At 41.1% G+C, this 12,972-nt stretch overlaps 1 protein-coding gene across 1 annotated transcript; it reads left to right on the top strand.

Annotated features, from left to right (window-relative positions):
* The first annotated feature begins 10,760 nt into the window (after positions 1-10,760).
* Positions 10,761-11,411, top strand: LOC144894122 (protein FAM200B-like). Its single transcript, XM_078786211.1, has one exon. The coding sequence runs from the start codon at positions 10,761-10,763 to the stop codon at positions 11,409-11,411; it is 651 nt and encodes a 216-aa protein (XP_078642337.1).
* Positions 11,412-12,972: the final 1,561 nt, after the last annotated feature.

Genomic DNA, 12,972 nt, shown 5'->3' with positions numbered 1-12,972 from the left:
TGACGTCTTGGATGGACATCCTCTTCTTCAGTCGCTCATAACTTTGAGTGAAATACGATCGAGTTAAAAATAGTCAGAATTTGAGCAAATCTGTTTCATTCGTTTGTTAATATGCCTCATCTATTGTCAAATCTGCAATTATAATTTTTTTTGAGGTTGAAATGATCGCGGGAGATCGCGTTATAGTGATGACGTCCTGGATGGACATCTTCTTCTTCAGTCGCTCATAACTTTGAGTGAAATACGATCGAGTTAAAAATAGTCAGAATTTGAGCAAATCTGTTTCCCAAAATCTAATCAAATGTGTCCCGTATAATAACCAATCATCCCACCAAATTTCATGCAATTCGGTTGAATACTTTTTGAGTTATGCGATTAACATACACACACACAGACATACAAATAAATACACAGCGATCAAAACATAACCTTCCGCTTTTGCGAAGGTAATTATGTCCATAATAGTTCTGAAAAAAATGACATTATCATTATCTGCACGACAGCAATTCCAATCATTATCCGTCATAATTCTGACACAAAATGTGCAATAATTGTCAACATACTTTTCATTGTTTGTGATAATTTCGTTCAAAATAGCATGACAACCAAATATCAAATCCACCTGAATGCCTTAAATAGTACCTGTCACCAGAATTCCACAAATATGATTGTTGATATTAAGCGAACCAGTGATTTGCGTTAAAATTATCTAAGTCGTGGGATGCGACAATTGATAACGCCCAAATTTGACAAATATATTAAAGTGTAGCTCCACTGTTTCCACTGATGATAATGATGGCAACACGATATGCCACTTGTCATCTACATGGTGTTTTTGCAGTTGAAACTTCTCAATTGAAGGAGACATACATTGGCATGATAAATGGATCAAATGTTGGTTGAAATCTTTGTTCACATTTTATTTATGCAAACCAATAAATCAACACAGGATAAATGGATCAAATAAATATTGGTTGAAATCTATTTTTACATTTTATTTATGCAAACCAATAAATCAACACAGTATAAATGGATCAAATGTTGTCTGAAATATTTGTTTACATTTTATCTATGCAAACCAATAATTAATCCAGTATAAATGGATCAAATGTTGGTTGAAATCTATTTTACATTTAATTAATGCAAACCTCTTCTGTCTCCTCTCTTCTGTCTCTTCTGTCTCTTCTGTCTCATTGTCCTCTCTGAATTATGTCTCCCTCTTCCAAATCCTGGTGGCATCTGTTCAAATCTGATTCTGGTGTTTGTTACCTCTCCATCCCCTCCCTTACCTCAAACGGCTACACAGCTGACTCCACACGGGAAAAAGCTGAATGCCTCAACTCTGTGTTTGCCTCGAAATCTTGTGTCCCAAACCCATCCCACTCTGTACCCACCGTACCCAGTCGTACCCAGCTGCTCCTGGACTCTGTGTCCTTTCCTCCTGACAAGGTGGAAAAGTTTCTGTCAACCCTTGACTCTGATTCTGCAACTGGACCTGACGGCATCAGCCCACGGGTCCTAAAATCCTGTTCTTCCGCTCTTTCACTCCCTCTCTCTGTTCTCTTCACCCTCTCTTTTGCTCAAGGTCATCTGCCATCTGCTTAGAAATCAGCCAACATCACTGCTTTACACAAAAAAGGTGCAAAAACAGATCCTAGCAACTACAGACCAATCAGCCTTCTCCCAATTATCAGCAAAGTCATGGAATCCATCATTGCTTCGGATATGAAATCTATCCTCTTCTCCAATGGCTTGATCTCTGATCATCAATTTGGTTTCAGACAAGGCCACTCTACTCTGGACATGCTGCTTCTGCTGTCTCAACAATGGATGGAGGTCCTCAATGTCAAACAGGAAATTAGAGCTGTCTCCCTTGACATATCACGTGCCTTCGATATGGTCTGGCACCCCGCTCTGCTCACCAAACTCTCCTCCTTTGGTATCCATGGAAATCTCCACGCATGGCTGGCGGACTTCCTCTCTAGTCGTAGTCAACGTGTGGCCCTGAATGGGTTTCTCTCATCTCCTCTTCCTGTTCAGGCTGGAGTTCCCCAAGGCAGTGTTCTAGGCCCTGTGCTTTTTCTGGTCTTCATCAATGATCTCTCCAACTCTCTTGAAAATCCTCTCTATCTCTTTGCTGATGACTCTACTCTCTGTCGCTCCATTCTTCATCCCTCAGATCGGCAGTCTGCAGCCTCCTCACTCTCTGCAGACCTGGACAAAATCACAGACTGGGCAAACAAGTGGAACATGTCTTTCAATCCTGACAAATCTCAAACTCTTACTATGTCTCTCTGAAAGACTGACTGGACAACCCTCCCATCCACTTTCTGAATAATCCTCTCCAAGAAGTTCTGTCACTCAAGCTTTTGGGTCTCACTATCTGCCATGATCTTTCCTGGGGAAACCACATTTCAAATCTGGCCTATAAAGCCAGTCGCCGACTGGGCATCCTCCGTCGTGCGAAGTCCTTCCTTGGCACACCTGAGCTCCTCACCACAGACAAGGCTTTCATCCACAGCTCAATGGAATACTGCTCTCCCCTCTGGGCTGGTGCTCCTGCCTCACACCTAGCTCGTCTTCACGCTGTTGCAACCAAAAGCGTTCAGAATCATTGGAATCTCCCGCGATGAAGCTACCTCCGAGGGCCTTTCACTTACTCACCGCAGGCAGGTTGTTGGTCCTTCTGTCTTCTACCGACTCCTCTCTGGCCTTGCTCCTCCAGCTCTCTCTGTGCTCTGTCCCCCAAATATTCCTACAGGTCGCACAAGATCTGCCTGCAACCCTCTTATGGTTAAACTGACAAAATCAAGACTCTCTGCCCACCTTCACTCCTTCATTCCTCTTTTCTCCCACCTCTGGAACAAATTCCCTCACTCTCTTCAATCCCACTCCTCCCTCCAGGTCTTTAAAACAGCTGTTCACCACCATCTCTTATCTTCCCCCATCCAAAACCTTGATCTTTTCTACCCCCGCTAATTTCACGCCAAATCCAATTTTTGAAATACCAACTTCTTTCCTGGAAGTCCTTGGTGTCCTTGTGTTTATACTTCTCCCACCACCCCCCTTCCCACGCTGCCTCCCCCCAAGCCCTCTCCCTCCCACACATTCCCGATGTCCCTGCTCTCAAATGTTGTGTTTATGTGCTTCCCCTTCTCTCCCCATCTTGTCTACCGCTCCCCTTTTTATATACTTTGTTTGTTTGTTTGTCTGTTTGATTTGTTTGTGTGATAAATGTTAGCTCTTTCACGAGCCTCCATTCTGTATACAAAAAAACAAAACAACAACAAAAAAACACTAATCACCTCAGTACAAATGTATCAAATTTTGGTTGAAATCTATTTTTGCATTTGATTTATGCAAACCAATAATTAACCCAGTTGAAATGGATCAAATGTTGGTTTAAATCTATTTTTACATTTGATTTATGCAAACCATAATTAACCCATTGTAAAAGGATCAAATGTTGGTTGAAATCTTTTTTTACATTTGATTTATGCAAACCAATAATTAACCCATTATAAAAGGATTTACATTTGATTTATGCAAACCAATAATTAACCCATTATAAAAGGATCAAATGTTGGTTGAAATCTATTTTTATATTTGATTTATGCAAACCCATAATCAACCCAGTATAAATGGATCAAATGTTGTCTGAAATCTTTGTTTACATTTTATCGATGCAAACGAATAATTAACCCAGTATAAATGGATCAAATGTTGGTTGAAATCTTTTTTTATATTTGATTTATGCAAACCAATAATTTACCCAGTATAAATGGATCAAATGTTGGTTTAAATCTATTTTTGCATTAGATTTATGCAAACCAATAATTAACCCAGTACAAATGGATCAAATTTTGGTTTAAATCTATTTTTACATTTGATTTACCCAAACCAATAATTAACCCAGTATAAATGGATCAAATGTTGGTTAAAATCTTTTTTTACATTTGATTTATGCAAACCAATAATTAACCCAGTATAAATGGATCAAATGTTGGTTAAAATCTTTTTTTACATTTGATTTACCCAAACCAATAATTAACCCAGTATAAATGGATCAAATGTTGGTTTTGATATATTTTTGACTTTTGTGCAATCCATTGGTTTCAGAAAATGCTTGTTCTCATATAAACTCCAGGCTAAAACTTACTTTTCTGGGACAAGTTTGAGGGCACAAAATTCCTTTTTTCTGGATTGTGACCAGTGGCAGTTGTTCAGTTTATGCAACGTCTTTTTTGGTCTTTTTCTAAAGTTTCATGGAATTTGCCTTTTAATACTTCCCAAACTTTGTACAGTCTAATTTTCTGCATTGCATCATTACTGATATTGGGTTTCTTTAATTTACAATCCCTTAGTGCACACTGCAAAGGAAGTTTGCTGCTGGAGTGAAATTCTCAAGCTTAAATCCAGCCAGATATTTTCACCCATCCGGAAAATTGGCAGCTAGTGCCCTTGAACCCGTGTTGGCAGGGTCTTTGCAGAGCTTCATTGCTCAGTGGTCTTGACTTAACTCAACCCGAATGGCTTCAGAAGCAGAGTTTTGGTACTTGGCAGCAAAATGACTTCAAAAGAGCAAAAAACATCTCTCATATAGCTCTCAAGATTGAGCTAGGTTCAGCAAAGCCAAAGATTAGTTTGTTATCGTTTGATGGCAGAGGGTATATACTGTATACCCTGGCTTAGCATGTGTCAGCGTGCTCGGAATCCAGTTCCGATAAGTAGAATGAGAATGTGACAGAGCATGAGATCAATTCACTGAGCAGCGTTTGAAAGATTAATATCACACAGTTTTTAATCATGTATGCAAACAGCTAAGCATAGTTGTGTAACTACTTGTCAGATTGCACGAAGCAAGCAGGGATCTTGATTCAATAAGTGGAATAAAAATGTGATAGGGCATGAGATAATAATATTACTCTCTAATGTCACCAGTACTTGATGGCCACAATTGATCCCACACTCTTGTAGGGTCAGCTGTGGAGCAAGTTTTGACCCAGGTCGTTACATGAATCTGCTTGTGCCTTTCTCACATGTTTTTCGAGCAGATTAGCGCAGAAATTTGAATTATTCAGAGTGCCGGCGATAACTTGCCGACGCTTTGTGAAAGACAAAGTGGGATTGTTTGAATGACGGGCAATGGACAGTTTATACTCGTAACCGCGCACACACACACACACACACACACACATATGTGTGTGTGTGTGTGTGTGTGTGTGTGTGTGTGTGTGTGTGTGTGTGTGTGTGTGTGTGTGTGTGTGTGTGTGTGTGTGTGTGTGTGTGTGTGTGCGCGTCGTTGCTTGTTATCTCCATATGCGGGTTAAGAAGGTGGAACGTAGTCCTCCCAGGTGTCGAAGTATCCACATCCGTTTCAATAAGGGATCATGATTCATGAACCAGTTTGTGAATTTTTCTTTTTCTCAAAGTTTTGTTCCAAGAGCTCTTGCGAGGATCGTCATCGAGCCCCAGACAACTTCCAATTGCAGTTTGTTTGTCGTAATAACCCCACGGATGGTTTATATGATCTCTAGAAGGTTATGTTTTATCATTCCCGTTGCTCCAATAATCACTGGCACAATTTTGGCGCCGTTCTAGGATCTTTTCACTTCATTTTTGAGGGCTTGGTATTTGGTCATTTTCTTGATTTCTGCGTTAAGGCCAAAATCACTGGGAACTGACACCTCAGTTAGCAATGCCTTCTTTTCCTTTTTTGTACCTCAGTACTATATCCCTTCACAAGGGTTTACGTTCTATATTCACTCTTGATGGGTCATTAGGTCATCGGTGAGCATTACTTCCTTGTTTTCAGTTATTGCTTTTGGTTCATGTTTCCATGAGTTTTTGGAACCTGGGTATTGAGACTTTTGCAGATGTGCCAGTGGATTACTCAACATACTTTGTTGTGCATACAGCTGCTCTGACATGAGTTTTTTTTACATGCTGATAGGAGGTGGCTCGCACATTTTCTGTTTCTACCTTGCAGAAAATATACTTGTCCGATTGACTCAGTCCCGCCATTTTCTTAATGCAATTGGTATAGTGTCCTTGGTTTTGGGCATTTATGATTTGTTCTCCATCCCAGTTGAGATGACCTCATCTTAGCCATTCCAAAGAGCCTTCTTTGTCTACTCCCAATCTGTCCAACTCTTTTTTTTATACCTTCTGCTCTTTTATGATTTTCACAGTTGTCGGTGTATATCTGTTGACATTTCGTTTTATATTTTTCTTTCTTCTTTTTCGCAATTGTTGGGGCGGTATTCATCATTGTTTAGGTTTCTTGTGTGACATTTTCCATTCGTACCTGTCTTTGGAAAAAAATTTGTTAGGTGGGTTAGGGATATCTTCTCTGGTTTGTTGTCTTTGGGTTTGCTTACAAATTGGATTCGGTAGTCTGTTGCACTTTTTATGTATTTGGATAATCCTGCAATTGCCATTCTGTGCACCTGGTTGAGCTCCATCTGGCCGTGACCTCCTTCTCGTCTTGGCAGGTATATTTTCAGGATGCATTGATTTTTGTGAAACATTTTGTGTATGGTGAGGAGTTTGCTTGTTTTGATATCCATTTCATCGATATCTGATTGTGGCCAGTTTATTATTCTGCAGCTGTACTGGAATACTGGTTTTTTGAGTTGGTTTGTGGCTTTGATTTTGTTCCTTGGTGATAGGTATGTTTTCAGGATCAGCCTCGTTCTATGCAGGTATTCTTTGGTAATTGTTTTGCACATTTTTTTATGCCATACTTGGTGGCCTACACATAAAAATAATTGAAGACAATACGGGAGACCTTAGCATGGACAGCTAAAACAAAGAAAAGTTTTTTTTTTTAAAGAATAACAAGTTTCCCATAGGATCTGGTGTGTGGGGCATGGTGTGCTGCTGAGTGTAAGTGGTGCGTGTGGTGCACCTGGCACAAATAGAGATGGCCGGAGTGGTGTGCATCTCTGCGAAAGGGCTGGTGTGCGTGTTCAGTGTGTGAAAGTCCTGCGGTGTGAGAAAGGTTGCGAGACATTTTGTGTGCATAGGTGGTTTGAGAAAGGCCACAAGATGGTGCATATGCGTAAACAGATTTTGGAGGTCTTGCAGCATGAGCAATGGGAGTGGCGAACACAGCTAGATTATCCGTGGGGGAAATCCCAGATCCCAGCATACCAAGTTGAAAAGAAACAAAGCAATTTTTGTTCCACACTGGGGGCTCATCAGAATAGGTGATGGGCTAAAATTTATACCCATTGGAGCATTAGGGCTCATCGTGGATTACAGATGGGTGAGACTAAGCTAGGTGCGTAGGTAGCTTAGCAACATGGAGTTAAATGGAGCATGCGTAGTTTAAGGGATGGCGGGGAATGCACGAGTTAGTTAGAGATAACTTTGTTTGAAAAGATATAGCATCAACATTATTAATAAAATAATGGAATGAATGTGGGCATAGTGTTCCAGAGAGGAATGAAAGAAAGAATGGTGGTGCAAAGGAATGATTGTAAGGTGCAAAGGAATGATGAGTCCCGCCCAAGGAAACCCAAGTTATCTAGTGGGATCCAGGAAATTTTAAATGTTCTTTTCAGTATTTTGGGTCTTTTGGGTCTTCTGTGTGTTTTGGGTCTTTGGGGCCCATTGATTATTAGGAGTCTTTTCGGTTCTCTGGGTTTGTTGCGTCCTTGTGTTCTTCCTGGTCCTTGGGGTCTATTGGGTCCTTGGGGTCATTTGGGTCATTTGGGTCCTCCAGGGGGATGAAGGGGCGGAGATCTTTTGGGTCCTCTGGGTTCGTTGGGTTCCGTATTTCAGGTTACAATTGTGGGTGGTATCCTATCAGCTGTCCAACCAATGGGTGAAGACTGGACATATATACATACATACATACATACATACATACATTCATAAGCACAAACATTTGCTCCATTATACATACTAGAGAAATACCCGTGCTACGCATGGGTGGGAGGCCAGAAGCAAACAGGCAATGCAGATACGGTGAATGCTAAAGCATGAAACCAATAAATTCCACATTCCTGTAGCACCTTCAGTCGCACGTCAGACATGGACAGCAAGTTCGTGAAGGACTTCCATGAAAAACGTACCAGTTCGCAAACAAACGGGTACATTCACGTAGAGAAACATCGATCGTAGGTCCGTGGCGAATCTGCATATGGCGATGGCAAAATATCAGAAATTGAAGGCTTTTTTTTATTTTAAACGATTAATATAAACATCCGTTGAATCATATCACACGCAAATCATCAAAATCTAAACAGTATCTTTAGAATTTCAATAAAGCCACATCACTGTTCATATCGGTAAATATTATTCCATCGTGTTTCAAATCGTGATCGATACACTATGATCGTGATGATCGTGATGATCGTGAATCGTGATCGATAATCGTGTTCACAATAGCTATATCGTATGTACTCCCGATACATGTACCAAATTCCCGAAACGTGTAACTGCACCAAATCAACAGTTAAAAGGATTTTGAGCCGATAGGTGTTACGGCCTTGGCAAGATCGATGGAGACAGCGATCTGTTAGATCTGATCCTCCTTCATGCCGAAGTGCAGATCCTCCTTCATGCCACATCCGATCGATGCAGCCATGCAGCGATCGATGCAGTCGTTTGTGCGGCACACGGTGCAGCGATCGGTGCAGCCGTTTGTGCGGCACACGGTGCAGCGAAGCGTGGACTCCCACACTGCCACATCCTGCTGATACTTGCTCCCGCATGACATTACTTTCCCGGGTGCTGCACAAACGGCTGCACCGATCGAGATTTAATGGATGTTTATATAAATCGTTTAAAAGAAAAAAGCCTTCAATTTTTGATATTCAGCCTTTTCATTTGGGCCTCGCAATTGAAGCCCCGCCCATAGGGCGGGTACCGTTGCTCGACGTGAGAAGACGTCAGAATGAACGTTATGCAAACGTGAATGTTATGCGGGAGTCCAAACCTGAGAATGCTGAAGACTAAAGCTGAAATTGGGAAAACTAAATAGCCTATTTTACTCCTGGGGATCCCAGGATTATCCACCCAAAATATCTTTGCGATCGGTTCAGCAGTTTTTACGGTACAGGCGAACGGACAGACAGACATTTGGTGAATTATAGTAAGATAATTACATGTACATAGATTACTAGAATGGAAGTAGACCCGACCTGTCGTTTTGCTGACGGAGTCGTCCTGTTCGCCAAAAGTTGCTACATTGGTTCACTGCGTCTGTATTGAGTCCGTACATCACGATAAAGCCGTCCAGCATATATGCAAATATTTCGTCAATTTCTGAGGTGCTCTCAGGTCCATTATTGCTCCGTGGCCGATTGTGGCTTCGTTTATAATATGCCCCGAGGGAAATTTGCATTCTCGTATGATAGCCGATCAATCTCCCAGTCACAGGAGCGAGCATCTTCGATGATGTGCTGTTACCTTCGTGAAGCCTGCACCTTGCGTGGTGTATGTGTGTGAGGCGTACTTTTTGTGTCTTATTAATTACGCATTTGGTCATTCCTGGGGTCTTCAACCACAAAGCACACGATGTTACATAACCATTATGGCCGAAACTTCTTTTGGAATCCTTTGCCCTCGAATGTTATCATATCGATATATTGCATGGTTCATGGAAGTATAATGAAGGCGATTTGTTTTATACTTCTAGTACATAATCTACTACATAAGAGAGCCGTTGGTCTGTCTGTCTGTCGCCATTTTTCTCAGAGATGCTGAACGGATCTTCGTCAAACTTTCAGAGGTTCATCAGTGAGTGATTGGGAGTGTTTTAGGCAAAAAAAAATAACGTGAAAAAAAAGTTCGATTTTTTTTGATTTTTAAAAAATCGCTCTATATTCGCATGGGTAACTAACCACATGGGTTCCCAATCATTGGGCCATGGCCCACTGGTGGGCCACAGTACGTTTTCCAGGTGGGCCACAGAGACTGCCCAATATTTTCCCAAATAATATAATCTTTTCATGCACAAGGCCTAAAACAAGAGTTCAATTTTGTGTGTGTTGGTGGTGGCCAGTGGTAGCCACCCACTATTCCCTGCATATTTTTTAAGTCTTGTTTTTTAAAATATTTTTCCTTTTTTTTTTCCAGAAACCCTTCTGAAATGACCAAATGAGGATATGATGAGCAATACATAAAGTTTGGATTCACATCCTTACATGATTGTGGAGAATTAAAGGGACAATGCGTCCTGTGCCAGAAAGTTCTCGGAAATCAATCTTTGCGGCCATCGAAGTTGAAGCTCCATTTGGAGAAGATTCATCCACATCATTAACATACAGATGTGGACTTCTTCAAGCGAATGGAAGAAAACGTGAAGCGCTAGCGCTTGGATCAAAGTGGAACATGATTTCAGCATAACAAGCGTCTTACGGAGGCTTCTTATGCCGTCAGCTTCCTCATTGCGCAACAGAAGAAACCTCACACAGTCGCAGAGACTCTGATCAAGCCATGTGCTCTGAAGATGGCGAGGATTCTGCTTGGAGAAGAAGCTGAAATGAAAAAAGGTCAACAAAACTTCTCTGTCAAATAATACGGTTCAAAGGAGGATTGCTGACTTGTCTAGCGACATATAAGAACAGGTGATTGCTGAAATCAAAGACGCTGCATTTGGATTGTTCTCAATTCAGTTGGATGAATCCACAGATGTTTCATCCTGTTACCAGCTTCTTGCCTTCGTTCGGTATGTGAAGGGTGATTCCATCAAGGAAGAATTCTTATTCTGCCGTTCTCTCAAAAGAAATACCAGAGCTGTCGATGTGATGGAAAATGTAACAGAGTTAGTTGACCATGAGGAACTGAACTGGCACAATCTCTGTGGAGTGTGCACTGATGGCACCCCAGCTATGCTCGGAGCAAAAAGTGGCTTCCAAGCGCTTATTCGAAATCTATCTCCAGGCATTTCTTTTCATTGTCTGATTCATCGGCAAGCTCTTGCTTCAAAAACCCTTCCATCTCATCTTCAGGATGTTCTTGAACAAGTCATCAAAATTGTGAACTACGTGAAAAGCAGTGCTTTGAATTCCCGACTGTTCAAGCAATTGTGCACAGAAATGGATTCAGAGCATAAAAACCTGCTTTACTACACCAAGGTGCATTGGCTCTCAAAAGGAAATGTTGTGGCACGAGTGTTTGAACTCCGAGAAGAGATGCAGAGTTTCCTACAGATGCAAGAAAAGCACAAACTTCAAGCTTCCTTCCATGAAAAGCTGTGGGTCTTTCACCTCACATACCTTGTGGATATTTTTGATCAACTGAACAGACTGAATCTAAAGCTGCAAGGAAAGGGAACAACTATCATTCAGTTCATTGACACTCTCAGAGCATTTATACAGAAGCTTGAAAACTGGAAACGAAAGCCTGAGGAAGGGAACTTTACCATGTTCGAATCTCTTTCAGAAGTCACTTTATGAGCCGTTGGATCCTAGTGTTGCAAAGGATGTTGTGACACACTTCAGCTGTCTCAGAGAAGAATTTCTGCAGTACTTTCCAGAAATTGGGAGAGAAGGACTGGCACTCATGAGGAATCCTTTTCTTGTTAAAGTCAGTGACGTCCAGGATGACCTGCAAGATGAACTGATTGAATTTCAAAATGATTCTGGATGCAGAGATGTCTTTGAAGCTTCCTCTATCTCCGAGTGTTGGCCAAAAATGATGGGAAGCTACCTCAACATTGCAAAGGAATGCCTTCGGAAACTCCTGCCCTTTGCAACAACTTATCTTTGTGAATCAGGCTCCTCAACGTTGGTGCAGCTGAAGACAAAGGCTAGGAACCGCCTTGAATGTGGGGCAGATCCTAGATGTGCACTTTCTACAACAGAACCTAGGATTTGGAAACTGGTGCAAAAAATTCAGGAGAATATCTCTCATTAAAGTAGCTTCAGGTTAAACTGGCTTGAGTTTTTTTTTCAATTGGCAGATACTGCAATGTTTTGTGTTACAACCCACAAGCAAAGCACCCTGGAGATGAGTTTTCAAATATTTTTTATTTTCCTGGTTATTATTGCAATGTGTTAATAGAGTTTCATTTCTTAATTTAAAATAAATATTTGTTTTTTATGGAAAAGCCTTGACGTCTGAAGTGTTCATTTGCCTTTTCAAATGATTTTCTTGATGTTCTGAAAATTTCTCGCAAGACCCTTTGTCACAAATAAATTTGCTTTACTTCACTCGCATTAATTCATTTCACAAAGAAATTGTTCAAATGAGAAATATTGTTCCATTAAATACTCAGTCTAAATTGAATTAAGTTGTGGTTCTTATTTACATTTCTTTGGTTTCAAAAAATTACTATGATCCCCACTGGGCCATGACATGACAGGTCAAAAGCCAGTTGGGCCACATAGTGAAAAAAGTTGGGAAACACTGGCTTAAACCTTTTTGATTAACTAGGGCATGCCCGTACTATATATATGCCCGTACTATATATCTATCTAAAATTATATCCCCCCCCCCCTCTATTTACATGAAATGGTTTGGTCCATTCGCAACGCCAAAGCGAACGGCGAACGGCTTGCGAGTACAGTGACAATCCCCCCCCTCTATTTACATGAATGGTTTGGTCCATTCGCAACGACCACAGAACCCCCCCCCCCTCTATTTACATGCAATGGTTTGGTCCATTCGCAACGCCAAAGCGAACGGCGAACGGCTAAATCGCCATAGCTCGGTAAGTACTTGTCCGATTAATTTCAAACCTTGAAAAGGCACATCCTCGGGTCCCCAGCAATATACCTGGCAAGTTTCAAGTATATCGGACCGGTAGTTGTCGAGAAATCGTTGTCGCATACATACACACACACATACACACAGAGATTAATGGAATTATAGATAGATGACAGTTATAATTATATACAAGTAGGTACATATTCCCATAAATAAATACAAAACAATTCACAAACATTTGAACACAAATAAAGCAAACAAATTCCGGAAGTGTACAAAGTTGGTAGTCAGGCTTCTTCTTCCTGAAGG

This window comes from Myxine glutinosa, chromosome 10 (genome assembly GCF_964187855.1).
Source record: "Myxine glutinosa chromosome 10, kmMyxGlut1.1, whole genome shotgun sequence".
In the NCBI taxonomy this organism is placed as follows: Eukaryota; Metazoa; Chordata; class Myxini; order Myxiniformes; family Myxinidae; genus Myxine; species Myxine glutinosa.
This window is presented reverse-complemented; position numbering and strand designations above follow the sequence as displayed.